Source organism: Ursus americanus, chromosome 31 (assembly GCF_024610735.1).
Source record: "Ursus americanus isolate L20-20 chromosome 31, mUrsAme1.1.p, whole genome shotgun sequence".
Classification (NCBI taxonomy): domain Eukaryota; kingdom Metazoa; phylum Chordata; class Mammalia; order Carnivora; family Ursidae; genus Ursus; species Ursus americanus.
Window position 1 is genome coordinate 14016648 of NC_142157.1, and position 12840 is coordinate 14029487.

Sequence of the window (12840 nt, forward strand, 5' to 3'; positions counted from 1 at the left end):
TGGGAGTTGAGAGGCTTGGGCCTCGCACATGGGCTTTGGGCACCATTGGCCGCTGGCCCTTTGTGTGCTCACTCAGGGACACCAGCCTCTGAAGTGCACAAGCGCGTTTGTGTTTAGCGCCGTTGCTTGGTTACGCTCAACGGTAACAACCCCGGAGCTTTGCTACTGTGATGTAATGGTGAGGTCAGTTTGCCTATCTCTACAGCTAGTGTTGGGTTGTAGAGGTAGTGAAAAGCCGAGCATTTGCGAAGTGCAAAAAAATGAAGAAGCTTTTTAGCTTTGGCGATAAGTCGTCCCTGCCCGTTACCAGCTCCGTGAGGGACGGCTTCGGCCTCCTCAGGCGGGAGAAAAGAACTGTGGCCCGCAGCTCCCGGGAGGGGTACACCATCCGGGACAAAGACCTTAGAAACATTCATAGAGCTGCCTGCCTGGGCGACGTAGAGAAAGTGCATCATCTTGCTGTGGTCAAGAAAAACAGCATAAACTCTCGAGATAAAATGCACAGGTAATAGGGACTTGGAGGCCGGCGGCCCGAGACCCCGGGGAGGAGGTGGGGCGGGCCGCGAGAAGCGCGCACCTTCCGGGGCCCAGCCTGTGGAGCCGAGCCCTCCTGTCACCGAGGGCGCTTGGCCTCTTTGCTCCGGAGGCCCGGCACCATGGGCTCTAGCGCCCAGGCTGTCTGAGCAACAAACAAAAGCTTCAGCTGCCTTTGGACCCACTCATAATTCCCCGCATGGTCCACTTTACAGACAGTTTTGGCGTGATTTATCCAAAGTTCAGTAGTAATAGAAAAGAAATTAAGTGTGTATTTTACTTTTAGTGGACGTCTTTTTATACAATGATGTTGTAAAAAAAGATCTATTCCATAATAGATCATGACCTGAGCCAAAACCATGAGTCGGAAACTCAGGGAACTGAGCCACCCAGGTGCCCCTAAGATGAGAAATTTTAAATCGAAGTATTAGGACTCAATCTCAATTGAAGCTGTGCCTCCTTCCTTTCAAACGAAAACATTTCTGAAGATAGGAAATTGTAGAAATTAACCTTTAACTTCCCTTTTGATATTTATAATAGTATTAAATACTCATATTGGTAATTGATAATACTTGATTTTCATACGATCTATAAATCTAAATTTTTTTTAAAGATTTTATTTATTTATTTGACAGAGATAGAGACAGCCAGCGAGAGAGGGAACACAAGCAGGGGGAGTGGGAGAGGAAGAAGCAGGCTCATAGCGGAGGAGCCTGATGTGGGGCTCGATCCCATAACGCCGGGATCACGCCCTAAGCCGAAGGCAGATGCTTAACCGCTGTGCCACCCAGGCGACCCTGTAAATCTAAATATTTAATAAAATGAGTTGTCGCTGTTTATTTGAATCCTGAGTTTCCTTTGGCTGAAAGTTTATTAAAAATCAGAGTAAGAATTAGTTTTAAAAAATCATTATTTTAGTCCTCTTTTCCCGTAATGCTTTCAAGAACTAAAATTCCTTTAAATGCCAACCATATGACTAGAACTGCAACAGACCTCTTGTATATATCATTATTTCATTTAATGTAAGGCACCATAGATTGTATGATGCCCCACTATTTTGTGTACCAATAAGAAATTTTAAAAAATTCTGCCATTTATACTTGTAAGACATTTTGAATTATAAATTGCATTCTAATGTCAGAGATATTAAAAGGTGACAGAATGAGCCTCTTAGAATCACTGCAATATAGTATTCTTGGGAATCCTTAAAACGTATCTGCAAAGTAGGCATAATTGTATCACTTTACCTAATTGGAGTGTTGTCTTTGTATAGTAGTAGTAACGATAATAGTTATCATAATATTATGTAACAATTTTTGAGATGCTATTTGTGGTAGGAACTGTTCTAAACACTTTGCATAGATGAGATCACTACTCTTTATTTTATTTATTTATTATTATTATTTTTTAGTAATCTCTATCCCCAACATGGGGCTCGAATTCAGGATCCTCGAGATCAAGAGTCACATGATCTTCAAACTGAGCTGGGCAGGGAACCTGAGATAACTGTCTTTATCCCCATTTTGTTGATGAGGAAATTGAGGATAAGGCTAAGCGATAACTATGAAGTGACAGAGTTAAAGTAGGATTCAAACCCAAGTTGAGCTGAATCCTGAGGTCATGTTCCACCTAATCAGAGAGGCTGCTCTTTTATTAGTGTGGTGAATGATCACTAATAAATATTGTCCTTTCTTCAAAAGAAAACTAAGTCTTTGTTTTGGAGTCATAGGAATAAGATGCTATTTCACGTTTACAATTACATGAATTAATTGCATGCTTTGAAATAGTGCACTGTAGCTTCCTAAAAAGTTCTTTCACTTTCATAGGACGGCTCTCCATTTGGCCTGTGCCACTGGCCATCCAGATGTGGTGAGTTTTCTAGCAGACAGGAATTGCCAGCTTAACCTCTATGATCAAGAAGCTAGGACCCCGCTAATGAAGGTATATTGTAGCCGCTGTGTCTGCCTGAGATGGATTTGATTTAATTACTTAGAATGAAAATGTATTGCATTTAAACATAACTAATTGGTGAAACTTGTGGCATGTTTACTTTAAATTCTCAGAGTTTACACTCTCTTTATTGGTATAATACTGACAGGCCGTGCAGTGCCAAGAGGAGAGCTGTGTAACCATCCTTTTAGAACATGGCGCTGATCCAAATTGTATGGACTATAATGGCAATACTGCTCTCCACTATGCTGCTGCTGGTCAGAACGTCTCAATAGTAGAGAAGCTGCTCTCATACGATGTAGATATTGAAGGAAGAAACAAGGTACAGATCAACTTTATTTATAAAGTATTTGAAAGTATATATATATGTATATATATAAATTATTTAGCCACATTTTATTTACATATTTATTCATATATATAATATATATACTGAATTCTATACATCAAGTTCTGTCATCATGGAAACAACTCCAAAGCCAGGGCAGGGAGGGCTAGAGAAAGGTAATGCCCACGGAAAGGGCAAAGTTCTGTCTCCCAGCCACCCTTCCACCCCAGAACAAAATCTTCCCATTAGCGCTTGGGAGTGGATGGTGGGCTCAGAGCCCACAAAGGATTGAAGGGCTAGAGGGGAGGGAGGAGATGTATGGAGGCTGGGTACTGTGCAGGGGCTTAGGAAATGGGTGCTGCTGGGGATGGGTGGGAGACCGTGCGTGACCCAGCGGGGTAACTTGGGTGAGTGCATGTGGGAGGAGAAAGCAGCAGGTGAAGGTTCTGAAGATGAGAGCAAGGGGATCAGGTCATGACATCCTATAGGGGCATGTCCTTGTGCTCACAGCTACTCTGCCCACCATGTAGCACACTGGGCTCTCCCATTTCAGAGAGTAGCTCCTGCTCAGCCTTGTGTAGCTCCTCAGTGGGGTGGTAGCTGTACATGGGGAGTAGTTGATAACCACGCTTACCAGCCCACCTGCTGTTTCTATGACATGCATTACCTTCTACCACTGCTCTTACAGAAACACTGTTGGTTGACCTAGGTAGGTCAATTTTTCATGTTTGGAAGCTTGAGCATGCCCTGAATGAAAATATTTTGAAATAACTGTCTAAGATTTCACTTTGATGATGTATTTTTTATAAAGATTTTATTTCTTTGAGAGAGAGCATGAAGGAGAGAGAAGAAACATGAGTAGGGAGGAAGGGCAGAGGGAGAGGGAGAGGGAGAAGCAGGGGAGCCTGATGCAGGGCTGGATCCCAGGACCCTGGGATCATGACCTGAGCCAAAGGCAGATGCTTCACTGACTGAGCCACCCAGGTGCCCCAAAGCTCTCTTTTAATTCAGAGTCCATCTCCTTAGTGACCCATTTGGAGCTTTATGTTGACATAAAGAGTGCTTTATGTTGACATCTGGGATCCTGATACCATTGACAGAAGAGAATCAAGCACATTTGTATAACCTTCACCTTTATTGAAAAGCTCTCAAAACTATATCCCTCAAACTCTAATTTCTCAAATGTTAATGTTTGCCACAAAAAAGTATTGTCAAATGGGGATAAGCAAACTTAAATGGATTTCTTTTGCGGTAGGTATGTAGTGCAGTTTTGTAGTATTTCTCAAACATAGATGATCATTGAATCTTTCTATTGGGGCACAGTACTTACCTTCCAGCAAAGAATATGTTCTTTGGAATATAATTTAAGGAACACTACTCCAGAGATAATCATTTAGGTTGTTAACTCAATAAAAATACTTAAAACATTTACTGCTATGTTGTAGAGTTTGGAGATACAAAGATAAAAAATAATCCCTTTCCTCAAGAAGCTCTTGGTTTAGATGGGGTGCGATAAAATAACTAGAGTATACCATGAGAAATACTGTGATAGAAGCCAAGATTCTTGGAACCAGTCAATATTTGAAGTGAGTTTTGGAGAATGACTGCAGTGAAGCTGTTGAAGGGGTGGAGGAGGACTACTTAATTTAATTTATTTTAGTTTTTAAAGAGTATTTTATTTATTTCTTTGAGGGAGAGAGTGGGAGAGAGAGCACGAGCAGAGGGGTGGGTAGAGAGAGAGGAAGAAGCCTGACTTGGGGTTGGATCCCAGGACCTTGGGATCATGACCTGAGCCGACCTGAGCCCAAGGCAGATGCTTAACCAACTGAGCCACCCAGGCCACCTGAGAAGGGGTATTTTAACGAGAAGACGGAGCTGGTGAAAGCACAGGGGGTGAGAGTACTTTCCAAGTTATATGTTTAAGTTTAGAGGATCCTTTATAAGTTTTAAAATTCAGTATGGAAATATGTACTTTTGTAAAGTATAAATTGCTTTTGCACGTTTACAGGAAGACCTCACACCATTTTTAGTTGCTGTAGCTGGAAACAAACAGCAAGTAGTAGAGTTTTTAATGGAAAGAGGAGCAAATATACATGCAATTGATATATATAACAGGTACAGTAGTTTTGGGTTTTTTTTTTTTAAACTGTATATTGTTCTAGAGTGGTAACAATTACTCAAGTCAGAAAGATTAACTTAATAAGAAGAGGATTAATTTATAATTATATAGTGAAAATGTCAACATGACATTAGTTAGGCATAAAGCAATTATTCTGTTGGGGCAACATGAAGAACAGTATATGGCAGAATTTATATTCCTTCATATTATTAACTGATGTCATTTGCAGCCTTTTTTTTTGGTATGATTTTATTAGCTAAAAGGGTTTCATATTAGTTTTACTAGCTTTATAAAGTGTGGACGCCTAACTTTTCTTTTACTTATGACACAATTTTGAACTTTTTAACCCTTTTATAGTATTTTTTGAAACTTCTACTTCATATATATTTTCCTTAAAAGATGCATATTAAACATAAATAGGAGTTGTTTTGTCTGTTGAATGACTCTTTGTTTTAAAATGCTTTTTTTAAAAGAATATTGATATTAGATGATCCCTGAGTGATTATTAATTACTATTACCAGATACTATGGGCTCATAATCCTTTTTCATGTTCAGTATATATATTTTTGTTGTTTTTTTCATTGGGAAGGGTAGAAGGACGAAAGATAATGTTAATTGAATAGACTTTTCCTTTAATGAGGACAAATCATAGGTGGGTGATAAAGAGAAAAGAGATGGGCTTTAGACTGACACAGGAGTAGGTTTAATTCCTAGCTTTCCTACTTGCTGGGTGTGTGACTTTGGACACATTACTCATCATCACCAGATACATTTCCTGATATGAAAAGGAGGATAATCATATATCCTTCAAGGGTGGTTGTGTGTAAATAATATTTTATATAGATAGCATTTAATTTAGTGCCTACCACAGGCTTATCCTAGCATCCATAACTGCAAGCATGACTATTTTGTTACCATTACTATGAACACCGTTATTTTAAGACTGCAGATAGCTTTTTAATTTTTTTATTTTTAAAGATTTTATTTATTTGAGAGAGAGAGAGCATGAGCAGGGGAGGGGCTAGAGCAGGGAGCCAGACTTGGGGCTGTGTCCCAAGACCCTGAGATCATGCCTGAGCTGAAGGCAGACACTTCAATGACTGAGCCACCCAGGCGCCCGCGCAAATAGCTTTTATACGGACCTGGCCTCTAGATGACTTAGAAGTTCACACTATCAGATTGAGAAAGAAATGGGGAATTCTTTCTTAAATCTTCACCTATTCAGACAAGTGACCTCAGCATAGTTTTTTGTTCATCCAAGGACTTTAAAATAGCAACTTCTACCCTACCCGAGTGGGAAAAGAGGCTCCTTTTTTGTCCTTTCATTTTAGCCATGGAGGTAATTTACAAAGGTGAACACTTGAAAATGTTAATGGTTAATTCTGTACTGGCAGGCAAGATATTAACCTGATAAAGTATATCAAATTAGCAGTTTAAATAACTCTTAAGTTCCTAAGGGTGAAGTTATCTCTCTGTCATTTTAGAACAGCCCTCATGCTTGCTGTAACTTATGAATGTACAGATATAGTCAAGCTTCTTCTTCAGAAAGGTATTGATATCTTTTTGGAAGCTGAATGGGGATGGACTGCAGAAGAATATGCTACTATTAATGGTTTTAATGTGTAAGTGTTTACATTAAAATGTTATTACTAAACTGAAGTTTCAAATAATTTAACTGTTAGTTCTTACATAACATGAGAGTTCATAGTTTGATTCAGGCACTTTTGGGATGGCACAGAGTTGGCCCACGTCATTTGCCAGAAACCAAGAAACAGGCTAGACTAGTTACAAGTAGCAATGGGTACACAATTCTTTATCTCAGCACTATTGAGACCTTTATCCTTAGGGATCCTAAATGTTCCTGTTTCATTGCAAGTATAACCGTTATGCATGGGGTACAAATAATATTACATCTCTGTTTTTTCTCTTTTCTTTCTTTTTGTAGATTTTATTTATTTATTTGAGAGCGAGCATGGGCGGGGTTGGGACAGAGGGAGAAGCAGATTCCCTGCTGAGCCAGGAGCCTGACGTGGGGCTCGATCCCTGACCTGAGCTGAAGGCAGACGCTTAACTGACTGAGCCACCCAGGCACCCCAACATCTTTGTTTTTTCGAACTAGTTACGTGGGTCTTGAGATGTTCAGTGTAGTAGAAAACCCTATACTTTCCCTTGAGGGCTATCTCCTATACTCCCCCCTTGAATTTTCCGAGAACCTAAGGAGTTCCCTGAGACCAAAGAGACCATCCTCTTTCACAGGTCGTTTGGAGGGAAAAAAGGACATTATTATCCTTCCCTTGTTTCCTCTGAGTCTATGGCTGCAGCATTGCTATTGAAACTGATTCTGCAGTCGGGCCAGGATTGACCTTTGCTCCCAGCAAGGGCATGATCCACATTCCTCAGTGTTCATGGTGATCCACAGTTAGACTTCAAAGTTCCGACTTTTTTTAGTTTACTACATGTGCTTATATGCTCAGCTGCTGTTCCAAAGCACCAGCAACCTGTTCTGGCAGCTGAGCCTCCTGGCTTTAGCCACACACACCCTTCCCTTCACACCCAAAACCTTAACATGAAGCCCATATGTTAGCCCAGACCTTCATGATGAATTACCCTTTGAGGATTTTGCTTGTCTTTTCCGCTAGCAGATGATAGTCGGGACCATTCGAAGCTGTGAAAGAGGTTCAAATAATGCTGCAGGAAGAGACTGGACTTTCCTTTCTCCTTTGTTACTAGACCTATATCCCAAGCCTGCTTTATACCCTGTGGAGTGCCTTTTCTTACTAGGTGATGAAAGGTCTCATGTTGCCCTTCCCGTAGTAGCGGGCCTCACCTTTCCCGAGAGGCCATGTTTTGGGTATAATATTTCATTAAATCCTCTTAACAACTTTGTAAGTAAGGGAGCAAGATGCCTGTTTTACAGAGGAAGACTTTGAGCCAAAGAGAAGTGGCTTATCCTAGAACAAATAACTGTTTTTTATAGAGTTAGGACTTCTGAATTCAAGACATTCCATTATGGCAAGCTGACTCTAATTTACTAAGCCATAATGCCCTCAACTCATGACCGGTTCACCTTACTTGTTTTTCTCCTTTAATTACATGGTTGATAAAAAGTTTATAGAACTTACAAATTTGAAGTATATGGGGTAATTTAAGCTTTGATATTAGCTCTGATATTATTTGAAATACTCATGAATATGATATATGTGGTAAATGGTTCTCATATCAGTATTAAAATAGTAACATTGCTTATCACCCTTTTTTTATACGTAGCATTCGCCAGCTAATTGCTGAACATAGAGAAGCAATAAGAGCTAAAAATTGTTCACAAAATAGGAACCCAGGTAAGACTTTTCAGAGTGAATTACTTTTGGTGGTCCTAACATAGATGAAATCAGAGTAAGGAAGTTTTGATAATGAAAGAGCAATGGAAAACAAGGAAACAAACCAACCCAATGTGTAAATTGCATATGTATTTTATTTATTTATTTATTTATTTATTTATTTATTTAACGATTTTATTTATTTACTTGACAGAGAACACAAGCAGGGGCAGTGGCAGGCAGAGGGAGGGGGAGAAGCAGGTAATCCGCTGAGCAGGGAGCCTGATGTGGGGCTTGATCCTAGGGTCGGGGGATGCTTAACCAACTGAGCCACCCAGACTCCTCTATTTTTTTTTTCATTCTTAATATTCTAGTATTCAGAATTATTTAAGAAGTTAATTGTAGGTATTACTGTCATGAACGATGGAAAGAAATCAGAGTGAGAGACAAACCATGAGAGAGACTGGACTCTGGAAATCAAACTGAGGGCTAAAGAAGGAAGGGGGGTGGGCGGATGGGGTAAGTGGGTGATGAGTATTAAGGAGGGCTTGTGTAGTGATGAGCACTGGGTGTTACACACAAATAATGAATCGCTGAACACTGCATCAAAAACTTATGATGTACTGTAAGCTGGCTAACTGGACAGAATAAAAAAACATAAAGTACCTCAATGTGAACAACAACAACAAAAGTCAATTGTAGGTAATTTAAAATATGAGGCAGTATTGTCTGAAAAGAAATTCATTATTTTAGTTATGACCCCTAAAATCCCATATGATATCTTTGTGTAAATAAGAAAAAGAGATTTTTAAGTTAGTATGTTTTATCTTTCCTCTATAAGCATATTATAACAAATTGTACTTGTTATGAAAATGGATCTTTCAATTTTTACAAGTAGAATGCGTTGAGTAAATATTATGACCTAGTGATTTGTCTCATTAAAAAAGGAGCTATCCTTCAAACTGGGGACTCCACAGTACCATCCTGGTACTGTAGACAAATGGCAAACAATAAGAACTGCAAAACTTAGCTAGTGTGTAGCAATACCAATGAGACTGTTTTTGTGTGGGTGTGTGTGTTTTTAAGGTAACTGTCTATGGTACAGAAGTCAGAAAAGATATGCCTTGTCGAGAAGCATAGGTTGTTTTACGTATTGTTGTGTCAACAATATCTCACCATTAACAACTTCATTTCTCAGGAGTGAAACAGAATGAGATGTTGACTTCATTAGAACAATGTTTTCTGCTGTTTGTTGCATAATTGTCACGATACCGTAATTTTGTTAGAACAAGATACTCTGTTGCCATTAGTCAAAACATTAGCATAATAAATATTCAAATGGGGCAACTGAGGCTCAACGGGTTATAATAAAAGCACAAAAATGGTTCGCAATAACTAAAATGCTACCATTGCTCCCTGGGTGTGTCACCTAGTGCATTGTACAATCTGAAACGTATGAAGAAATCTTTAACTTAGTAGCCTTTTGTTAAAGAAATTCTGTAGGTTGGTTTGGTTTTGCAATTTACTCATTTTCATTTGTTCACTTAACAAATAGCTATCAAGTGTCTTTTAGCTCCTAAGTGTTATTCCGATGTTGTAGAATACAAACATTCAAAAAACACACTCCCCGCCCTCCAGGAGTTTGTTATTACCGTTGTAATTTTTATTATTTACTTTATTCAGCACTTACTATGTGCCAGAGTCCCCTAGTGCTTATAATTATCATTGTTATTTTTTTAGTGCTATTTAATATGTTCCAGATACTGTAAGTCCACATGAGGAATTAGAGTTTTAGGAGAGTGGGTCGAATTTAAGGTAAGTATGCAGACTGAGTAGTAAGTTTGCCAGGTAAAGAGGCAGAAAGACGATGTTTGGCAGGAGGAACATCCGTCAAGATTACATGTTTTGCCGAGGGAACAGCAGTGCAAAGGCTAAGATGTACGAGTGAACTTTGGAAGATTTATGAGCAGTTCAGTTTTGTTGGTATTAAAAGTGTGCTATGGGAATGGTTGGAATGAGGTGAATACTTAGCTAAGGCAAGCTTATGAAAGTTTTTTGGTACTATGGAAAGGAGTAGATCTTACCCTGTAGACCTTGGGAAATTAGGTAGAATGCTCTTAGCTGCAAATAGTAGGTGACTTGTAATAGTGACTAAAATGGGGCACCTGGGTGGCTTAGTCAGTTAAACGTCGACTCTTGGTTTTAGCTCAGGTCACAATCTCATGGGTCATGAGATCAAGCCCCACATCCCGTTGGGCTCTGTGCCCAGCATGGAGACTGCTTGAAGATTCTCTTCCTCTGCCCTTCCCCCATTTGTGCACTCTCTCTTGCACGCTCTCTCTCTCTTTCTCTCTCTACTCAAATAAATAAATAAATCTAAAAAAACTGAAACAAAACAGTGACTAAAAAAAAATAGGAACCAGAGTTGTTTTGATGATGTAGTGATGTCATCAGGATCCCAGTTGTGTCTTTTTCAGCTTTGAGGTTGGCAGTATTTTGTGTCTCCTTTCCTGATTGGCTAATTAGCAACAGCTCCAGGCATATTCTCACATGAGAATATCCAGTGACTGGAAGGACTGTTTTCCTTTATATGTTTCTTTTAAAGAGGAAGAGAACTCAGAGGCTTGCAGTAAATTTCCTCTAACATGTTATAGGCTAGATTATATCACATGCTTGTTCCTAAACCAGTCACTGGTAAATCAGGTATTGTGAGTAGCTTAGACTAATCATTTCTCCTTTTGAAGCAGGGGTGAGGCCACGTTCTTTGTGTATGGGGACAATAAATATCCAGATAAAGTTGTGGTTCTCCAGCAAGAATGAAGAATATGGAATGGCTATTGGGGAGGGAGCCAGTGGTATTTGATGCAGGGATTCATTGGAGAATTTGAAGCAGAAGGCTAATAAGATTGGATTTGAATTAGGGCATAAAATAGGGATCAGCAGGCTTTTTCTATAAAGGGCCGGAGAGTGAATATTTTAGGCCGTGTGGTTTCTCAACTACATTTACCATTGTAGTATGAAAGCAGCCATAGCAATATGTAGGTGAGTAGATGTGACTGTGCTCCAATAAAACTTTATTTACAGCACGAGATGGCTGGTCAGACTTGGCCTGTGGTGGTAGTTTGCTGGACCCTCATGTGGAGGATAGATTGAAAGGAACCATGTAAAAGGATTAGAAGACAAAGGAAGCTTATATTTCCTTAGCCTAGTATCAGTCCAGTATGAAATTTTCACCCTACTATACTGAAGAAGTCAGGAAGCTCAATTTATTCAATTTAAAATGTAGTTCTTTTTCTAGGCTTTATGTCTTTCATAATTTTTTTATTAAACATATTTTTAAAGATTTCATTTATTTATTTGAGAGAGAGAAGAGAGCACAAGTGGTGCAGATGGGGAGAGGGAGAGGGAGAAGTAGATTACCTGCTGAGCAGGGAACCCGATGCAGGGCTCGATCCCAGGACCCTGAGACCATGACCTGGGGTGAAGGCAGACACTTAACTGATTGAGCCACCCAGGTGCCCGCTTTCTAAATTCGTTTTGCTTAAAAAATTTTTGTTCATTTAAGAAATAACAATAATAGTTGGTGGCCTTTTTTTTTTGCCTCTGGCAGGGGAAATATAAAGCAGAGACAGAAAAGAGGTATAGTTAATACAATTTCATGATTCTTGAATGTGGAAAGTTAGGGGAGAGAGGAAATCTAAGAAGATTCATATGTTTCCACATTGTACACTAGCATTTAAATTGGACATGAAGAATGAGTAGGACTTTATTGGATGAAGAGAGGAGAGCAGTGGGAATAGAGAAGACCAGGTTTTTGTCTATATGTTCAATTTGATGGAATATCCATGGAGCATATTTTCAGGAATTGGATAATGGAATACTAGGAGTTTCTAGCTGGAGATAGAGCTTCAAGGTTGGAGGTGCGGATTTGAAATAATCTGATTAGAATTATTAGGCAAAGTCATAGCTTGGGCCAAGATTGAGCTTGTCCATGATGGAGAACATACAGAATGAGGAGAAGGCCAGTGAACAAACCCTGGGAATACTAATATTATCAGGGGTGGACGAAGGAGTAGGAGTTGGTAGCGAAGACTGCGGAGTGGCTGGGGACACCTAGGAGAGGAATTAGGGGAAGTGATGTTGAAAAAATTAAAAAAAAAAATTTCAAGGAGGACTATTAATTGTATCAAATAAAATTACTGAAAAAAAAAGTTGGATTTAACTTTTAAAAGCTCTTTGGTGGTAGGCTTTTCAAAACAACAATTTTTGAGTTGTAAGGTCTATTGTTTACATGATTGGTACTTTCTGTGTCCAAATATGGAAAAATAACACATCAAGTAAGGTCCTACCTGACTTTTTTGTTAGTATCTACCCAGACAGAGTCAAGGGAAAATGGTCTAGACTGGTGAGTAGACTTGCCAACATTTTCCTATAATTGTCAAAACCAAAGAGTCAAGGGTGACGAAAAGTGTTGTCTTTCTTACCTGTTTCTTGTGGAGATACTTGAGTTTTTCCTCAAGTCCTTGATATGCTCTTGGGATGAATACTAAAACAAGAATCTGGGAGCAACAGGCAGGAAGCCACTGTCAGG

General features: G+C 39.4%; 1 protein-coding gene across 1 annotated transcript in view; it reads left to right on the forward strand.

Moving 5' to 3' along the window:
* Positions 1-12840, forward strand: part of LOC123791708 (uncharacterized) — a 67659-nt gene continuing 54819 nt past the window's right edge. Inside the window, exons 1-6 of the mRNA XM_087857851.1 lie at positions 1-505; positions 2361-2475; positions 2633-2806; positions 4821-4927; positions 6417-6554; positions 8200-8270. Coding sequence (XP_087713977.1) covers positions 261-505; positions 2361-2475; positions 2633-2806; positions 4821-4927; positions 6417-6554; positions 8200-8270 — 850 coding nt within the window. The 5' untranslated portion in view covers positions 1-260. The remainder of the gene's footprint in view (positions 506-2360; positions 2476-2632; positions 2807-4820; positions 4928-6416; positions 6555-8199; positions 8271-12840) is intronic.